General features: G+C 35.3%; 2 protein-coding genes across 7 annotated transcripts; one reads left to right on the plus strand and one right to left on the minus strand.

Annotated features, from left to right (window-relative positions):
• Window positions 1-4,338: 4,338 nt before the first annotated feature.
• Window positions 4,339-10,021, plus strand: LOC123223234 (long chain acyl-CoA synthetase 1-like). 4 transcript variants are annotated; one of them, XM_044646363.1, is made up of 20 exons: window positions 4,339-4,494; window positions 4,901-5,065; window positions 5,249-5,312; window positions 5,419-5,508; window positions 5,598-5,654; window positions 5,766-5,814; window positions 5,999-6,075; window positions 6,182-6,221; window positions 6,297-6,391; window positions 6,868-7,035; window positions 7,218-7,328; window positions 7,515-7,602; window positions 7,718-7,784; window positions 7,923-7,998; window positions 8,264-8,381; window positions 8,640-8,885; window positions 8,969-9,108; window positions 9,193-9,375; window positions 9,473-9,592; window positions 9,713-10,021. In XM_044646363.1, exons 2-20 carry the CDS (start codon window positions 4,920-4,922, stop codon window positions 9,758-9,760), a joined length of 1,983 nt encoding a protein of 660 aa, XP_044502298.1. In that variant the 5' UTR covers window positions 4,339-4,494; window positions 4,901-4,919; the 3' UTR covers window positions 9,761-10,021. The 4 variants fall into 4 exon arrangements, with proteins under 4 accessions (XP_044502298.1, XP_044502299.1, XP_044502300.1 ...); XM_044646364.1 differs by lacking the exon at window positions 4,339-4,494 and adding an exon at window positions 4,501-4,647; XM_044646365.1 differs by lacking the exon at window positions 4,339-4,494 and adding an exon at window positions 4,532-4,647 and having other exon boundaries at window positions 4,890-5,065.
• A 1,013-nt stretch (window positions 10,022-11,034) lies between these two features.
• Window positions 11,035-15,251, minus strand: LOC123223233 (probable pre-mRNA-splicing factor ATP-dependent RNA helicase DEAH2). 3 transcript variants are annotated; one of them, XM_044646360.1, is made up of 7 exons: window positions 14,786-15,241; window positions 14,104-14,306; window positions 12,908-13,992; window positions 12,375-12,500; window positions 12,040-12,278; window positions 11,769-11,887; window positions 11,035-11,607 (listed from the first exon to the last, which is right to left on the minus strand). In XM_044646360.1, the coding sequence occupies exons 1-7, from the start codon at window positions 15,068-15,070 to the stop codon at window positions 11,490-11,492; spliced, it is 2,175 nt and encodes a 724-aa protein (XP_044502295.1). In that variant the 5' UTR covers window positions 15,071-15,241; the 3' UTR covers window positions 11,035-11,489. The 3 variants fall into 3 exon arrangements, 2 of the variants coding, with proteins under 2 accessions (XP_044502295.1, XP_044502296.1); XR_006503774.1 differs by lacking the exons at window positions 11,035-11,607; window positions 11,769-11,887 and having other exon boundaries at window positions 12,037-12,278; window positions 12,375-12,603; window positions 14,786-15,250; XM_044646361.1 differs by lacking the exons at window positions 11,035-11,607; window positions 11,769-11,887; window positions 12,040-12,278 and having other exon boundaries at window positions 12,381-12,595; window positions 14,786-15,251.
• Between the last annotated feature and the right edge of the window lie 1,777 nt (window positions 15,252-17,028).

The raw sequence follows: 17,028 nt of genomic DNA on the forward strand, positions 1-17,028 counted from the left end.
CTTTCTTAGAGTGTAATATCAAATGTGCTTTCTTTGGCCATAAAAGAGGTGTTTTTTTTTTTAAAAGTAAATAATTAAAAAATTTTACAAGCATGACCTTGGGTTCAATCTAAGTCTTTACCAGTTCTGTTAACCTGTCTTATTCTTTTGTATTAGTATTGTTACACTTGTCCCTCTATATGTTTTGGTGTTAATGTGATAGTAACTTATACTGTCTTGATGATGATGTTTTTATTGCTAACTAAAAGATTTTCTTGTGTATCTTTGATTGAGAGAGATTGATCTCCTAATAAGTTTAAAGATTTACAAAGGCTAAATGATTGCTTATGATAGAAATGACAATTTTTTATCTGAGTTTTAAAAAATTTATTCTTAATGAAAATCATTTAATTTTACTACAAATTATTAGTTGGCTATTTTTAGTCAAAATATAAAATAGTTTTAAACACTAATATAAATATAAATTATTAATATATTTTTATTTTATTAAAATTATAAAAGTACTTTTTTTTTTTTTCCTTTCTTGTTAAATACTTCTTCTTTATACAACAATCTCTCCTTTTCAATTCATTGCTTTCTCATAAATGGTTGACAGCTAAATTAAGTAATTCAAGAAATAAGAAAATGAATATAATCTCTAATCACTTAATTTTCTCAACATTCAACTACTAGAAAGAGAAACAAATAAGCTAAAAGTATACCAACAATAATCACAAAAGAAATTAATTAATACAAAAGCTTTTCATTCTCCACATTCCCCAGAAGAAACCCAAATTTTGATGCCTTTAAACAATCAACATTAACAGAAGAACACAACTAAAATGGAAGCACAATATGAAGAAACAGAAAGGCCTTGGATCCATAGAAGTAGTAGTAGTTAGGATATAAGCTTTGGGAATTAGAGTAGCAGAGCAGAATAAAGTATTGCAGCAAGCAACAAAATAAAGAATATATGTAGCTAGAAAAGCAAAAGCCAATTGCTACTTATTTCACAAATGAAAGTGCCACTTTATAAGCTTACAACTAGAATTATAATGCTTGAAAAAATCAACTAGGACTTTGAGCTAACAATCTTGAATTAACCTTCAACAAAAGGAGTTCCTAGTTAAGTCCATGAATGGCTTGGTGGTGACATCGATTGTGACCGCTGTGAGGATGGCGATAATTGTGGTGGAGAGTGGTAGTAAGATTGTGGTGAAGAATGGTGAACTGGTGTTGGTGGCAACACAATTAAACCGCTAGTTTTATGGTGGTTCAAAGGAATATTAACATCAGGAGCATTGCTACTCCAATATCTTATTATTAGTACCTCGTTAGTAAACACGTGTATATTATTTGCGTCCCTATATTATTTATATATTAAATATATTTAAAAAAAGTTTTAAACCCAAACAGTGTGAAATACATATTTTACATTTTTTATATATTAAATGTGAATTATATATCGTATTTTAAATTTATCATATTTTTAAAATTTTGGTTAAATTTAAAGTATAAAATTGTCTCTTTTATTTTCAATTATTTATGAAAATACTACTATCATTTAAAAAAACTTAACAACAATTTTTTTCTTAATTTTTAATTTTAATTTTACATTTTCCTCTTCTATGTATATATAAAGATTCACTCTAATCTAAAACTTAAAATTCAAGCTGATTAATTTGTTTATTTTTCTTAACTGACTAATACATTACTTATTGTACAAAGAATTTTGATTATATATTATGTTATATTAGGTTTAATAGTTAATTAAATAATTTACATTTGAATTGTTATATTGATTTTCAATAGGAGATTCGTAAAAAGCATTAAAATTATTATGATATTGTTGTATTTTTATAAATGTGTTATTGATGATGTGTAATATTAAATCCATATATATATGTTCCGTACTTTTGCTGTATGCGAATTTTAGGGTTTTTTTTACAATGAATTTATCATTATTCGCCGTATTATATCTGTATAATTTGTGTATCATTTTTTTTCCGTTTCTGTATTTATCAACTAAGATTATCTTTAAAGTTCACCTATGACAGGTCAACCCGATCTGGTTTATTTAACTATAAAATGATACTCAATATGGTGATAATTGAACTCTTATTTAAATGGTCAAACTGTCTCACTAAAAAAAATGACACTTTTATTTTATAAAGAAGTTTTTTTGCTTCTGCTCCCATAACCATAAGCACAAAAACATAGCAAATATGTCACTTCAAAGAAATGTAGTATGTGCGTAAATGAGGTTATGGAAATGAATCACGTCAATGTTTCGCAACATATTTGAATCATCCAAAACCCAGAATACAAAACCGGATGCGCATTTTTTCAGTTTACATAATTTTACATAATTTGATATGACATGTTTAAATTTTCCAACAGATATTCACAATTAAACCATGTCAGTAACTCCCATTTGGTCGTCAAAAAATGCCCCTGCACTCTGCATCATCACCCCCATTATTCCAGCCTTTAAGAGAGCAAGACTATTGACATGACGAGTACATAAGGGAAGCAAAACTTTGTCGAGGCGAAGGACTTGTTGGCACTCTAACAGGCCGCAGATCATTTGTAAGTACTTGATCTGGAATGCGTTGGTGTTTTGGGGAGGTGGAAGGAAGAAGATAAGAGGAAAGGAAAAACGGAAAAGTTAAAAAATCTTTCCACCGGAACATTATTCTTTCAAGGGAATTGAATAATAAGTGAGTAAATGAACTTTTAACTTAAAAGCGGGGAAACTGTGAAATGCTCATTCGGGCATTTACAAATTATAGTTCATGCAATGCTACCAGGTACATGGGCAATTTATGATTGAATAAATGTATTGCTTTTTGATTCATTTTTGCTGAAAACCTTGGACTCTCTCTTACGAAGTAATATTAGAGGCTTTTATCCTATAAATTCGTCCATGCAATGCAAATGACGACGACGACGGTTCACAAACACACGTACAAAACTAATTCTATTCGGCGAAACCTGTTTAAGTGGGCGAGGCTGATTGTGCACTTACCTAAACTAGTAAATTGTGCACTTACCTAAACTAGTAAATTGCGCGCGTTTTGTTAAGCGCCCACGGTCACGTTGGTCCCTCATATTTATGTCGTGGGCACTGGCAACCGCTCTACCTGGAGGCCTACTTGAAGCTCACTTTTACATCAATCAACGCACTATGAATTTAATGACTTCAGCGCCATTTGAAAGCTTTTACGTCAATCAGCAAATTGTAGTGGTGTCTGATGCAGTTTCTATCTTTTTTTATTTGTTGTCAGTTTCATAGCTTGAACTGAGCTTGCTGCTGATTATAAATCGTTTTTAAAAGGGAAAATGACTATTGCCCACCCTTTTTTTTACCCTAGTCCCAAACATATATTTACGAAAGATCAAAAATCACTTTTTTCACTCATAATCAATCTGCTGTCTATTTTTTCTGTTAAAGAGAGGGGTAAATTATTTTACTGTTTATATTAAAAAATTATAAAATTTATTACTTTTCACCCTTCATAGTTTTTAAAAACTAATATTTTACTTTTACCTGAAATTTTTAAACTTTAAAAAGTAACATTTTCACCCTCAAACTTAGGGTTTCCATATTTTTCAAAACGCAGCCACCCCCTATAACTTTCAAAAATAGCAGTTTCACCTCCGTTCTTTAACTTCATCTTCCGACGTCGTCATCGGCCTCCTCCTTCTCCTGGTGCGACGAAGAGATCTTCATCTCCCTATCGCACTATACGACGAAGAGACGAAGATCTCTTCGTCGCACCACTGTGCGACATCTCTTCGTCGCTCCACCCAGATGACGAAGGACGATGCTTCGTTGTCCTTCGTGGCTCGTTGGGTCGTCCTTCGTCTGTTTTTCTAGATCTGGGCAACGAAGGATCGTCTTTCATCTTTCTTTGTAGTTGGAGATGGGAGATCGGTGGAATGCGTCGGCTGTCGGTGGTGGCCAGAGAAGGAAGTAAACCCTAGAGGTGAAATCTAAACTTTTTAAACTTTGAGAATGACTTGAGGTGTTAGTTTTTAAAACCTGGAGGGGGGAAATGGTGAAATTTTAAAGTTTTGAGGTTTATAATTAAAATGACGATTTTACCCTTATCCCTAACTGAAAAAATGGACGACAGTTTGGTCACAGATGAAAAAAGTGATTTTTGATCTGTCATGGCTACTGGTTTGAAAATGGGGTAAAAAATGAGTGGGAAATAGTCCTTTTCCCTTTTTGAAATTTCATAAAAATACAATTTTTGTAATTAATTTAAATTATACTTTCCGGGCAAATCTGGCAGAGTGAGGAAGAAGTGAAATGGTGAAAGGTATATAAGATCCGTTTATGAAGAAGGGAATGGGAGTAAATGCAAGCAGAGACTGTGCAGATTTGCCCAACCAACTCATTAAAACGCCTATTGATGTTCATCATCTAAACCAGTTTTTTGTTCCATAAATTTCGTCCTGTCTCTTTCCCACAGCTTCACCATTATTGCATGACTTGACTCTATACAAGTAAGCTCCGTTCTTTTCACAGTTTGCTTGCTGCTTCCGAATTAATTGTTCTATCTGTCAGTTTTAAATGGCCGCAACCCTGTTTTTCCCTTTTTTTTAAGAACTCCACCGAGGTCATCACTATTTTTTTTTTTTCTTGCGGAACTTCATTCAGTACGTACTTCCTAAATGTTTCCGAACTTTATTGTGTATCTTATCTTTTCTTTCATATTAGTTCTTTACTTGTAGTATTCATTCCAACGATATTTCTTTGTCAATTTCAGGAGTTTGATTTATTGCATATTTTGTTAACTTCTCTTAGCACAGATGTATACTTTCTGATTTATTCTCGTCTGTTTTTCTTAACTAGTGGGTCATTTTCATTCATGGCTTCATGTTTTGCTATATAATGTCTGTTGATTTCCAGGTTTTTGCAACCAGCAAAAATGAAGATTTTTGCAGCTCAGGTGGAGGAAGGAAAGGAAGGACGAAACGGGGAGCCCTCGGTTGGACCCGTGTATCGACATTTGCTTTCCAAGAATGGGTTCCCTCCACCTCAACCTGATTCAACAACTTCTTGGGATCTCTTCAGGTAATTGAATATATATTATTTTTCTCTTCATCAGTAAATATGCTTTGTATAAGTGAACTGGACTGTAAGGGTGCTAACCCGATTCTTGGTGGCGCTGGCTCTTATGTATATCGAGTTCTCATGATGTTTCAAGTACACGCATTTCTTGTGGAGTTCATTTTTGACACAAAGTATAATTTACAGCAAGTCTGTTGAGAGATATCCGGGGAATAAGATGCTTGGGTGGCGTAAATTGGTTGATGGGAAGGTAAGTATCTATTTGAAAGCAAGCAAAGCAGTTTCAACTTTCAACCATCTCTGCTGAGACTCAGATCTTATCGCTTAACTGCTTTGAGTCTTTGGTTGGTGTTTAGGTCGGGCCTTATGTCTGGAAAACTTACAAAGAAGTTTACGATGAAGTTCTGCAAATTGGTTCGGCCTTGCGAGCATCTGGGGCTGAACCGGTAAAAGTTCACCTATGTATTTTCCTGAAGCTTGTGATTTGTGCTTTCTGTAAAAATAATGAAGGTTTTAAATGCAAAATTTATGACAGGGCTGTCGAGTTGGGATTTATGGAGCTAACTGCCCCCAATGGGTTGAGGCAATGGAGGTCTGTTCTGACACTGTCCACCAGTCATTTTCCTGAAGAGTTCTGCAATGCTAATTGCTTTTTATTCTTCTGGATGAGCCTGTATTCAACAAGTTGTTTGAATTTTTGTAGGCTTGCAACGCCCACAGTTTAATTTGCGTGCCTCTCTATGATACCCTCGGTAAATTCTCCGCAAAAATATATTGCATTTGGCGTTTCTCTCAGACCAGACAAAGATTTTTAATTCCATAATTCACCTAAACGCTTAATTTTCAAATTTTCTTTTATAGATTCTCAGTCTTTTGGGCCAGTTTTTTGGCTTTAAGAAGTGTAATTGAACTCTTAATGGATCGTCTTGGATGCAGGGCCTGGGGCGGTAAATTTTATCATAGATCATGCGGAGATTGATTTTGTTTTTGTCCAAGACAAGAAAGTGAAAGAAGTAAGATTTAATATATATTTGTCGTCTTTTTGGTTGACTAAAGTACTTCTACTTGTGATTTAAATTAGCAGACTGTTCTGATTTATCCATGTATTTGTAAATGCAGCTACTGAATCCTGCCTGCACATCAGCTCAACGGCTTAAAAGTGAGAATGACTAATTGGATTTTTTGTTTAGAACTGCTAGAATGTACTTTTTCTAAGCTTTGTTTTCTGTTGCAGCAATTATTTGCTTCACCTTGTTGTCTAAGGAGGAGAAGGAAAAGATTGCTCTGTTAGGGATTAAATCATACTCATGGGATGAGTTCCTCCACTTGGTTAGTTGCTAAATTTTCTATGTATGAGATTTAGTTTATAACAAGTGTAAAATGTGGAAGAAAAGTGTGCCTCTCTACTGCCATGGTTTTTGGTGAAGAAAGATTAGACAACAGGGATTTTCTTCTGTTCTTTTTATTCCTATATTTTTGAAGCAAGGCATTGCCAACCTAAATTTATTAAGCAGTATAGTGATATTTGTTTGCTTTCACTTTAGATTCTGATATTGGTGGACTTTATTTTTATTGATGTTATGTTTTATAAAGCCTTTATTACATCTACCATATCCTGCTGAAAGCCATTTTTCCGGACTACAAGCTGCAGGAGGAAATGAATTACTCCTTACCAAATCACTAAAAATGTAAAATTATTGATAATTAGTTTGGGGAATATGCTCTCGCTCCAATATTGTAGCCAAAACTGCTTTTTTTCTTACTTTTCTGTGTGTGGTTCAAGTTGTGATTCATCTTTCTCTCAGGGGAAAGAAAATACATCAGAGATGCTGCCGCCTCAGCCTTTTCATATCTGCACAATTATGTATACAAGTGGCACCAGTGGAGATCCAAAAGGGGTTGTCCTAACACATGAAACAATTGCCACATTTGTAAGAGGGGTTGACCTCTTTATGGACCAATTTGAAGACAAGGTGAGTGCAATCTTAAACCTCTAATACTTGTTTTTCAATGACATGATTTCTTACATTTGCCCTTTGTTCATATCGTCACTCATCACTCATCAGTCCTTTGTTCTTTTTATTTGCATTACATTTTCCCTTTTCCATTTTTTTTCCTTTGATCCTGAGATGTATCTTTTGGTGAATTTAATTAGATGACGTCGGATGATGTGTATCTGTCTTTCCTACCTCTTGCTCACATTCTTGACCGCATGATCGAGGAATACTTTTTCCGAAAGGGTGCTTCTGTTGGTTATTATCATGGAGTATGCTGCTTGAACTTTTCTTTGAACTCTGTTTCATTCCGAGTATATATTTGCTTGCCATCTTGTTTAAGAAATTGTTAGATCTTCTGGACTTAGCAGATCACTGATATTTTGCAGTCCTTTATGCATGTATGTTCCTTTTATCATCATATATTCTTCAAATTAATGTTCTGTTTCTTATTCAAGGATTTGAACGCATTGAGGGATGATTTGATGGAGTTGAAGCCAACACTTCTGGCTGGTGTGCCTCGAGTCTTTGAAAAGATTCATGAAGGCAGGGAAAATTTGCTGCTCATCAATCATAAAAGAAAAAACTCTAAAAATTTCTCTAGTTCTGAATTTTGTCAAATCATCTAACTGGTTCAGTATTTTTTTTAAAATTATTTCAGGCATAAAGAAAGCATTGGAAGAACTCAGACCTCTGCGGAGGCGAATTTTTGATGCTCTCTACAACTAGTAAGATGCTCTTCAATTAGTTCATTAGTTTTTCTCAAGCCACAACACTTTCCCTTCTCCCTTGAAATTAACTGAAAAAGAGTATCTTCTGTACCATCATCATATTATGATGATGATATATGCCATGTTGATATGCAGCAAACTTGGATGGATGAATATGGGGTACAAGCAGAAATACGCGTCACCTTTGGCAGATTTCTTAGCCTTCAGGAAGGTTGTGTCCTATCTTGTAAATCACTGTTCATTATATTTCGGAGCTGATCATCTGGCTGTAGTGCTAGTTCCAGCTTTACAATTGTGGAACCTTAGTTCCCTGGTTTTAATTTTTTATTATCTTTTTTCTATTGAAAGCAGCCCGAGGATTGAGTCTTTGGGCTATCCTTCTCCATTATTCACTTGCCTGATTACTTTTTAAAATGCATTTGTTAATCTCTTCCAACACTTCCATCAGCTGTCTAATATATTTCCGTTTTCATCAGGTAAAAGCTAGGCTGGGCGGTCGCCTTCGACTGGTACTATGTGGGGGCGCACCTTTGAGCACTGAGGTTGAAGAATTCTTACGGGTTACTTGCTGTGCCTTTATGGTCCAAGGCTATGGTAATGATCTCTGCCTGTAGCAGCAAGAATTTAGCCTTAAGCCATCTAGGACATAAATGAAATGCGAACTCTTTACTGTTAAGCTAAAATTACGATAAATACTATGCTGGTTTTACTGGAGACTTTAATGTTACAAGTTTTTACCAAAAGATAATATGATAGCACAGTTTTCAGTTGCTTTATTTCTTCTTTATGCAGAAGGTTGATCCCATTGAAAATTTCTTGAACAACTGTTGTAATGCATTGTGACTTCTCCAGGGTTGACAGAAACTTGTGGGCCAGTTACTGTTGGAGTTCCAGATGAAATGTGCATGGTTGGTGCTGCTGGAATAGTAGGCGTATACAATGAATTACGCCTAGAGGAAGTCCCAGATATGGGCTACCATCCTTTCTCTGATCCTCCTACTGGCGAGATATGCGTGAGAGGCAAGACTCTTTTTGCTGGGTATTACAAAAATGCTGAACTCACAAGAGAAGTTATTAAAGATGGGTGGTTTCATACAGGTTAATCACTTCCATTTTCTCCTCAGACAGAATTCTTCAGGATTTGATTTTGTTCTGATCTTATCTCTCTCTGGCATTTTCAGGGGACATAGGGCAGATACTTCCCAATGGAATTGTTAAGATTATTGATAGAAAAAAGAATCTTATAAAACTGTCCCAAGGAGAATATGTAGCTCTTGAATATTTGGAAAATGTTTACAGCATAGCTCCAATTGTTGAAGATGTACTTATTTCTTCTCATTAATTTGAATCACCAGGTTCTTGTCATTACTTTTGTCTTGTTATTTTACTTATGTTTTTGTTTTAGATATGGGTCTACGGGGACAGCTTCAAGTCATTGTTAGTATCAGTTGTTGTGCCGCATGAAGAAAGCACCAAAAAGTGGGCATACTCAAACGGGCACATGGGTTCATTTTCGGAACTTTGTTCTCTTGATCAGCTAAAGGATTATGTCCTCTCAGAGCTAAATTGTGCAGCTGAGAAAAAGAAGGTAATTGTTCTGGGTTTTTCAGTCGCTATTTTCTTATTTAAAGAATTGTTTGCTTTTTCTTATTGTTGTTTTTTACTCTTGTTGGTAAACAAATCAGTTGAGGGGCTTTGAATACATCAAAGGAGTCATTTTGGATCCTCGTCCCTTTGACATGGAAAGGGATTTGGTCACTGCCACGTTGAAGAAACGAAGAAACAAATTGCGCCAGCATTATCAGGTTGTAAGAATTGCTCTCTTGTTGGGCTCGTCCAGTTTCTCTCAGATATTGGTTGAACTAGATTGTCATATTCTAAACGATGGGTTAAGGAGTTGACAGATTACCTACAACATTTTGCAGGTGGAAATTGATGAGCTCTATGGGAAATTGGCTGTAGAAAGGCACTGATGAATAATGTTAAGAGCTAAAATGTTCAGAAAAAATAAAAAGCAGAAACAACCAAATGCTTATATGTAAAGGACCATCAGTTCAGTTGATCTGCTATGTAATTGGGTTGTGCTTGTGTTTAAACCCATCTTTTTCTTTTTTTCTTTTTTTGCCTTGCCATCTAAAATCTCGTAAACCTAGTCAATCATGCACAAACTTATTATTTGTCTAGGACAACAAAAGCAAACTATCTATAAAAATTGGCTGCCGTATTTCCTAGAAGCCGAACGAGTATACATTGTCTTTAATTTCATTGTGCATTCTTGATCACGGAGCTAAAGCTTTTGGTGTCTTAAATTCACACGCGTGTTATATCGTTGCACTTAATGCAAGCCTGTTTGTTCATATTGATGAAAGCCTATGCAAATGATGGGATGGCGTGGGATTAAGCAAAGTGCCTTGTGAAATTTTCCCAGAAGAAGTTAAGTAATGGAATGCGTTGGTTTCAGGATACATGGATTTAAGGTGCGTGCAGGAGGCTCAAAAAATTTTTTAACTTGATGCGAGAGAATGGTGTTGTTTCTTGGACAATTTTGGTTAATTGTTATTATGGGAAGAAGAAAATTAAGAAAGCTCGGTCTATAGACTTTGATGATTAGTGGGTATGCACAAATTGAATGATTTGTTGATGCATCGAAGCTGTTTGTCTTGATGGTGAAATCGGATACAATGCCTAATAATATTACGTATTCTAGTGCATTGGATGCTTCTGCAGGATGTTGTTCTCTTCTTGTAGAGCAGTAAGTTCATTCAGCCATTATGAAGTTTGGTATATGGGAGGATGTGGCTTTGTCGATATCACTTGTTGATATGTATGCAAAATGTGGGGGCATAGATGCAGCAGCAGTATGTGTTGTCAAGTTGATGTCGAGGAAGAATTTGGCACCATGGAATGCAATGATAGGAGGCTACAGCAGGCATAAGCTTGGAAAAGATGCATCGGAGGAGTTGGAGAGAAGATAAAAATTGGTGTTAAGCCAGATGAATTTACATTTGTTTGTAATCCAAGCCAATCTAGAACATCATGCTTGCATGGCTGAGCTGGTCAACTGAACAAGGCACAGAAGTTGATCAAAGAATTGTCGTTTGAGGATGATGTGGTAGCTTGGGGTGCATTACTGGTATGCTGTGGCCTACATTCAAATATGATGCTCGTAGAGTTGGCTGCAGAGGGAATTCCCCGACTGAAAAAATATATCACCCTGCTGAGTATTCAATGCCGACAAAGATTAATGGAAAAAATGGGGCTTGGAAAATTGTTGCTGAGGAAATGCTTAATGAAAAGTGTGTTCGCAACAGAAGGCAGCCTCTAGAAGCTACTTGCATTCTGTTGGTGCTTGTAATAGAATTACATAAATAAAATCAGCTGACGAAGCTTTACATTTACGATATTTCTTCCTCTGATTAGCATCAAACTATTTCCGCTAGAGGTGAATACTTCTTTTGGCCAACCACAACGCATAATAAGTAGAGTCATAACCAAACGATGAGAAACAATTAAACTCCAGTTATATCCCAAAAACAAACTAAAAGGCTGATTCTACAAATGAAAAGGTCAGTATGATTTCCCTATTGTAGGATATGGTAACTGAAATATTAAGCTCTTCCAAAGGTCATATAATCAATATATATTATAGTTCTCAGAAGGTGACCTCTGTTCACATCTTGGAATAGAATAATATCCCCCCTCTCATTTTCGGTTGTCCCTCTCCTTCTCCCACTTCCTGTAAAGCCTCTCAAGAACACGTTTGGCCTCACATTGGGGAAAGTTTGCAAGATCATAATAATGTGGTGCTATATCAATTAGCCTGCAGTAAAAAAAATCTAATTAGGTGACATCATCATAAACTCCCACCGAACTTGTTATTTATAAAAATAGTTCATAATTTCAAATGGAATTAGGTACAAGACTTGGAAAAAAATCAATGACCAGGACAAGCAAAGGACCAATAACAAAAACAAGACTCACCATTCACCACGAACATCGGTAACTGTACGGATAAAATTCCGACTAGTAAGAACATATTCATTATAAATTACCCACTCTGGCTTGTGATCTAGGCAATTTGATGGATGCAAATGTACCACCTGAAAAGTGCAAAATGTATAACTTTTAATGCATTATTACCATCTCCTAGAAGAAAAAAGAAACTTGCCAGTTAAAACATCAACAAATAAAATGAAAACACTCTGAATGTGCAAAATTTATTAAATAATTTACTGCAAAATAAATCACATACTTGGTTATCTTTAACTGTCAAATAATGTCCAGTGCGTTCCAAGTGAGCTACTTGCATGAAATATCCAGATAGCATAGCTTTTCTGATGTTGACATAGTAGTCCCGGCTGTTAAAATCAGTGCTGCATAACTTGAGGCTGAACCTTGCCATGATGCGAACCAGCTGTTGTCTAACATTATCAGCAGCCTTCAGTGCCCTATGATTGACGAAATTTTCAAAGCACCAAGATGGATCCTCGTCTGCAACCCATTCATAAAGAAAAAGGAAAATTAGCAGCTATATACAGAAAAATAAAATCACTGAGAGAAATGGAAATTATATGAAAAAGCACTTACTGTTTTGCTTGTAAGCGTGGTATACGTTTAAGAGCGTCAGGTGATCTCCATCAATATGCCCAAACCTAGCTTTTGCTTCATCTGCAGCTTTCTGGGCCTCCCTAGGCCGGACAAAGCAATTGGGTACTAAAGAAAGAATATTTGGTTATCACAGAAGAGGCCCACGGTAGGTCAGCAGATGCACATAGGCGAGACGACACCATTTGCTTCATGAGAGAATACTGAGAAACTGAAACTATCTGCATCAGCACTTAGAATCCTATGGTGCATGCCAACGGGGGGCATGGATCCCAGATAAGACAGTTGCTGATGACAACCTAACTAGACTTAACATATTTAACTGCATACATGTATATCTAGATACACATGAAAGTAGTTAAAAATCTACAATGTCCACAGCAAGTGTCTGCACACATGCTGGACAGATAGGGATGCTTTCAAGAGTCAAGAATGCAGCATCCCAGTAACACCTAACCTAGTTAAGACTGGACTCAAGACAGAGACAAAATAAAAGGGGTGAAAAGCAACAATACCTGAAAGCATGGCAGAAATTGATAGAATTTCATTAGAGCAATTGTATTTAGGACTCTCAACAAGCATCCTTGACATCTGAGGATCTAATGGAAACTCACTCATCTTTTCCCCAAGCTCTGTCAAATTTCCATCATCATCAAGTGCTCCCAAGTAATTTAACACTTCTAATGCTCGCATCAGTGTCTCAGGAGCAGGGGGATCCATAAAATCAAAATGTACCAGGTCATCTATGCCTAGTTTCTTCAATGTAAGCACTGTATTTGCTAGGTTTGATCGCAATATTTCCGGATAAGTCTGCGGCTGAAGATCATTATTAAAACTTTTCTCTGTGTAGAGACGAAAACATTTACCCGGTTGAGTTCTTCCCGCACGGCCAGATCTCTGATGTGCACTTGCTTTTGATATTGGAGATACCAATAAAGACTCCACACGGACTCGTGGATTATAAACCTTTTGTTTAGCAAACCCTGGATCAATAACATAAACTATTCCATCAATGGTCAAAGAAGTTTCTGCGATGTTTGTAGAGACTACGATCTTTCTTCCAGGATGCCCTCCCTCTTTAAGTGGAGGTGGAGCAGGTTCAAATATTTTCTGCTGCATAGCTGGAGGAAGAGTAGAATACAGAGGCACTGCTTTAACAGGGCCCACTTGGTCACCCAAATTAGCAATCTCCTTAGATAATTTGCGGCAAGCATCTTCAATTTCCTCCTCTCCAGTTAGAAAAACAAGCATGTCCCCTGGAGGTTCACACATGTGTATCTGCACAACTGTTCGAATAGCTGCCTCCAAATAGTCCCTTTCAGGTTCCTGAGTATAGAAAATTTCCACTGGATGAAGCCTACCTGGAACCTTCATGAGTGGTGCACCATTAAAATAACCCTGGAACTTTTCAGCCTCAAGAGTTGCACTCATGACAACTAGTTTCAGATCAGGCCTATTTTTCAACACTTCTTTTAAAAGACCAAATAGCACATCTGTGGCCAAAGTCCTTTCATGAGCCTCATCAAGGATAATTACTTTGTATCGTTCTAAAAGTGGATCAGTCATTGCCTCTCTCAAAAGCATACCATCTGTAAGATACCTGCCGAGCAAAACAGCAAAAAGATACATAAAATTGCCAGAACAGTAAAAAGTAACCCTAAACAGCATCACCACAGATATGAAAGGACATTTGTGGGTGAAAAATACTTACTTCAAAACTGTTCTTGCACTACTGCAATCTTCAAAACGGATGCTATAACCAACCTCTTCTCCGATAGCTACATCCATTTCTTCTGCAACACGTCGAGAAACAGACATTGCAGCCACTCTTCGAGGCTGGGTGCATGCAACCATCATCTTCCTACGCCTATCAGGGGTTTCTATATCAACAGCTTCCAATACAAACTGAGGAATCTGTAGTGCACAAATAATTCTAACTTAGCCACCCAAATTCAACTACTTCATTTGATATTATTTCAAATATATTCATTTTCACAAGAATAGCTTCCAACTGAGTACTTTTGCAAGATTGTAAAAATATACCAAACCCTAATAATTTGGCGCTTCCTGAAGCTCATAGATAAATACGGGGTCTATAACATTTGCCAAAGCATGAAATAACTAGTTCTTACAGTTATTTCATATGTAATACTGCTTCAAAAGACGGTTTTTCATCAACTATATACGTCACCATCTTCCTTTTCTCAGAAGATAATAAAAAACAATGTAGACCATACAACACCGGCACATCAAATAAAATGAATAACTTAGAAACACCAAATCATAATCCGAGACATGAAATTAACATCAGAGAAAGTAATAGAAAGCATTGGCTAAATTTTTTTTTTGTCGGTATTTTTCCGTGTCGTTTTGTGAAAAATTCCCTAACTAACCTGAGTAGTTTTCCCACTACCAGTCTCACCGACCAATATGAGAACTTGGTTGGCTTTCAAGACCTGCAAAAATTCCTCCTTCTGATGCCAGACGGGCAAAGTTGCACGCTTTTCCAGTATCTCGTAATACCTCGGCGAATAAGGCTTCCCATTCCATCGATTAATCGAACAATTGTTATTGTTCATCGTCGCTCCAGTGCCGTTTGATTTAACTGACTTCGATGAGACCGACGTCTCGTCTACCACATCAAACAAACTCACCTTCCTCTTCCTCTCCGTTCCCATCCAAACCCTAATAACCCAACTGTTTAGAATTCGAGTATATTTAATAGAAAAATGTAAAAAAATGTGGCGAGGGTCTTGAGAAGGTAGGCTAGGGTAAAATATGCAGCAGGAGCAGTTTAAAGGAGGGAAGGAAGGAGAGGAACTTTCCAGATTTACAGATTTGTCCCCGGTTTTTCTTTTTAATTTATTATTCCGGGGACTTCACAACCTGATGGGTTAAAGGCCATATTTGACTAGGCAAATTAAAATTTCCTTTTATTTTGGGGCCCATAATAACTTTCTAATTAGCGTCATTAAGTCCCATTGCAAAATGCACCAATTACTTCCTGTTAGACCTGTTACGGTTTATGAACCGGTAGTTTCAGTTTGAAATCATCGGTTCATAATTTAAAAAAATAAGAACTCTAAATTAGAATTTGTTATAGGGTGATTCATAATCGGTTTGAAACAGACGGTTCTGGTTCATGGCCCCAATTTGAAATCGATATTAAACCATCGGTTTTGATCCATGATCCCGTATTATTTTTTTAATTAATAATTATAATAATTAAAAAAAATAAAACACTTAATACTTATTTTTTTAATTAAGTTTTTTATGTATTCTTTTGAGATTTAGAAGAATCAAAATATATATAGTTCTATTTACTATTTTTTGATAATGAATAAAATAAATTATATAATTAATTATGAAAGATAATAATAAAATAATAATAATAAATAATAAATAAAATTAATTATAGAGATAAATTCTATAATTAATATAAAATTGTATAATACAAAAATAATAATAATTAAATTATAAAAATTAAAATTAGAATCGATAAAAATAAAGAGAAAATTTAATTAAATTTGAGATAATTTAATTAAAAGAATAAGGGTATTAAGAATTGAGAAAATGAAAAATAAGAAACAAGAGAGTTAAAAGATTGAATAATATTTATAAAAAAATTCGTATATTAAAAAATTAAAAAAAAACAGCCAAACAGCCATATTTTAAACATTTGGAGGGGATCCGGTCATTTTTAAAACATTTGCATTTGCCGGTTCATGTAAAATTTTTTTAATTTAAAAAATAAAAAAATCGGTTTATGAATTTTTGAACCATTGGTTCATGAACCGGCCATGAACCGATAGTTCTACGGTTCAAAAATATTAAAATCAAAATTGAACCATTAAAATTCGGTTTTGATTCCGGTTCATGCCCGTTTCAATTTTGATGGTTCCGATTCCGATTTCGGTCCCGTTCATAGGCCAAACCAACCTGTAGCCAGGACAACTTCCTGTTGTAAGACTAGCTATTAGGCTCTAATTTTCACACAAGTTTGATTTAATCAATTACTTAAATAAAGATTTTTTATTAAAATAAAATCAAGAGACAGTTTTTCAATCTGATTGCATTGTAGATTAGGGCTATTGATTGAACTGATAAAATTATAAAATCGTTAATTAGTTGAATAATCAATAAAATTTTATTCAACAACTCTATCACAAAGAATGTTAAGAGCTAGCCGACTTGAATGCACTTGGGCCTCTTGTGGGCAATGAGATGTTTGAGGGTTGGTAGAAACGATAAGATCCAACCAAAATAAAATTTGTTAATAATAAATCTAAGTGAGATCTGTTGAATCCAAATCTAGCTGCGGTATCCAAGGGCAACATTGATAAGAAGTTGTGTATAAGGATGAAAACATGGGGGAGGGGGAGGGGAAGGAATAGTTACATTGACGGCTTTCTTTTTTAATAATTTTTAGCTTTTATAAATATCAACTAGCAAAATAGATAAACGTTTAAACAATGTTATGTGTATTCAATTTTAAATATATAATTGAATTTTCAGATAGTGTGATATTATGCGATTAAGTATTATTTTATTTTAAATATAAAATTACTCAATCACATGATGACACATTACTTAAATGTTTAATTGAATACTCAAAATTAGGTGAACTTATTTTTAA

This window comes from Mangifera indica, chromosome 8, assembly GCF_011075055.1.
Source record: "Mangifera indica cultivar Alphonso chromosome 8, CATAS_Mindica_2.1, whole genome shotgun sequence".
Classification (NCBI taxonomy): Eukaryota; Viridiplantae; Streptophyta; class Magnoliopsida; order Sapindales; family Anacardiaceae; genus Mangifera; species Mangifera indica.

What these genes read in the sequence shown, in the direction of transcription:
- LOC123223233 (XM_044646360.1), bottom strand. Translation starts at nt 15,070, where the DNA reads ATGGGAACGGAGAGGAAGAGGAAGGTGAGTTTGTTTGATGTGGTAGAC. An exon ending in GTAGTGGGAAAACTACTCAG is followed by an intron (nt 14,307 to 14,785) that starts GTTAGTTAGGGA and finishes TGTGCACTACAG; the next exon opens with ATTCCTCAGTTTGTATTGGA. An exon ending in CCACGCTTACAAGCAAAACA is followed by an intron (nt 12,279 to 12,374) that starts GTAAGTGCTTTT and finishes AATGGGTTGCAG; the next exon opens with ACGAGGATCCATCTTGGTGC.
- LOC123223234 (XM_044646362.1), top strand. An exon ending in AATGGGTTGAGGCAATGGAG is followed by an intron (nt 5,655 to 5,765) that starts GTCTGTTCTGAC and finishes GAATTTTTGTAG; the next exon opens with GCTTGCAACGCCCACAGTTT. An exon ending in ATCAGCTCAACGGCTTAAAA is followed by an intron (nt 6,222 to 6,296) that starts GTGAGAATGACT and finishes TTTCTGTTGCAG; the next exon opens with CAATTATTTGCTTCACCTTG.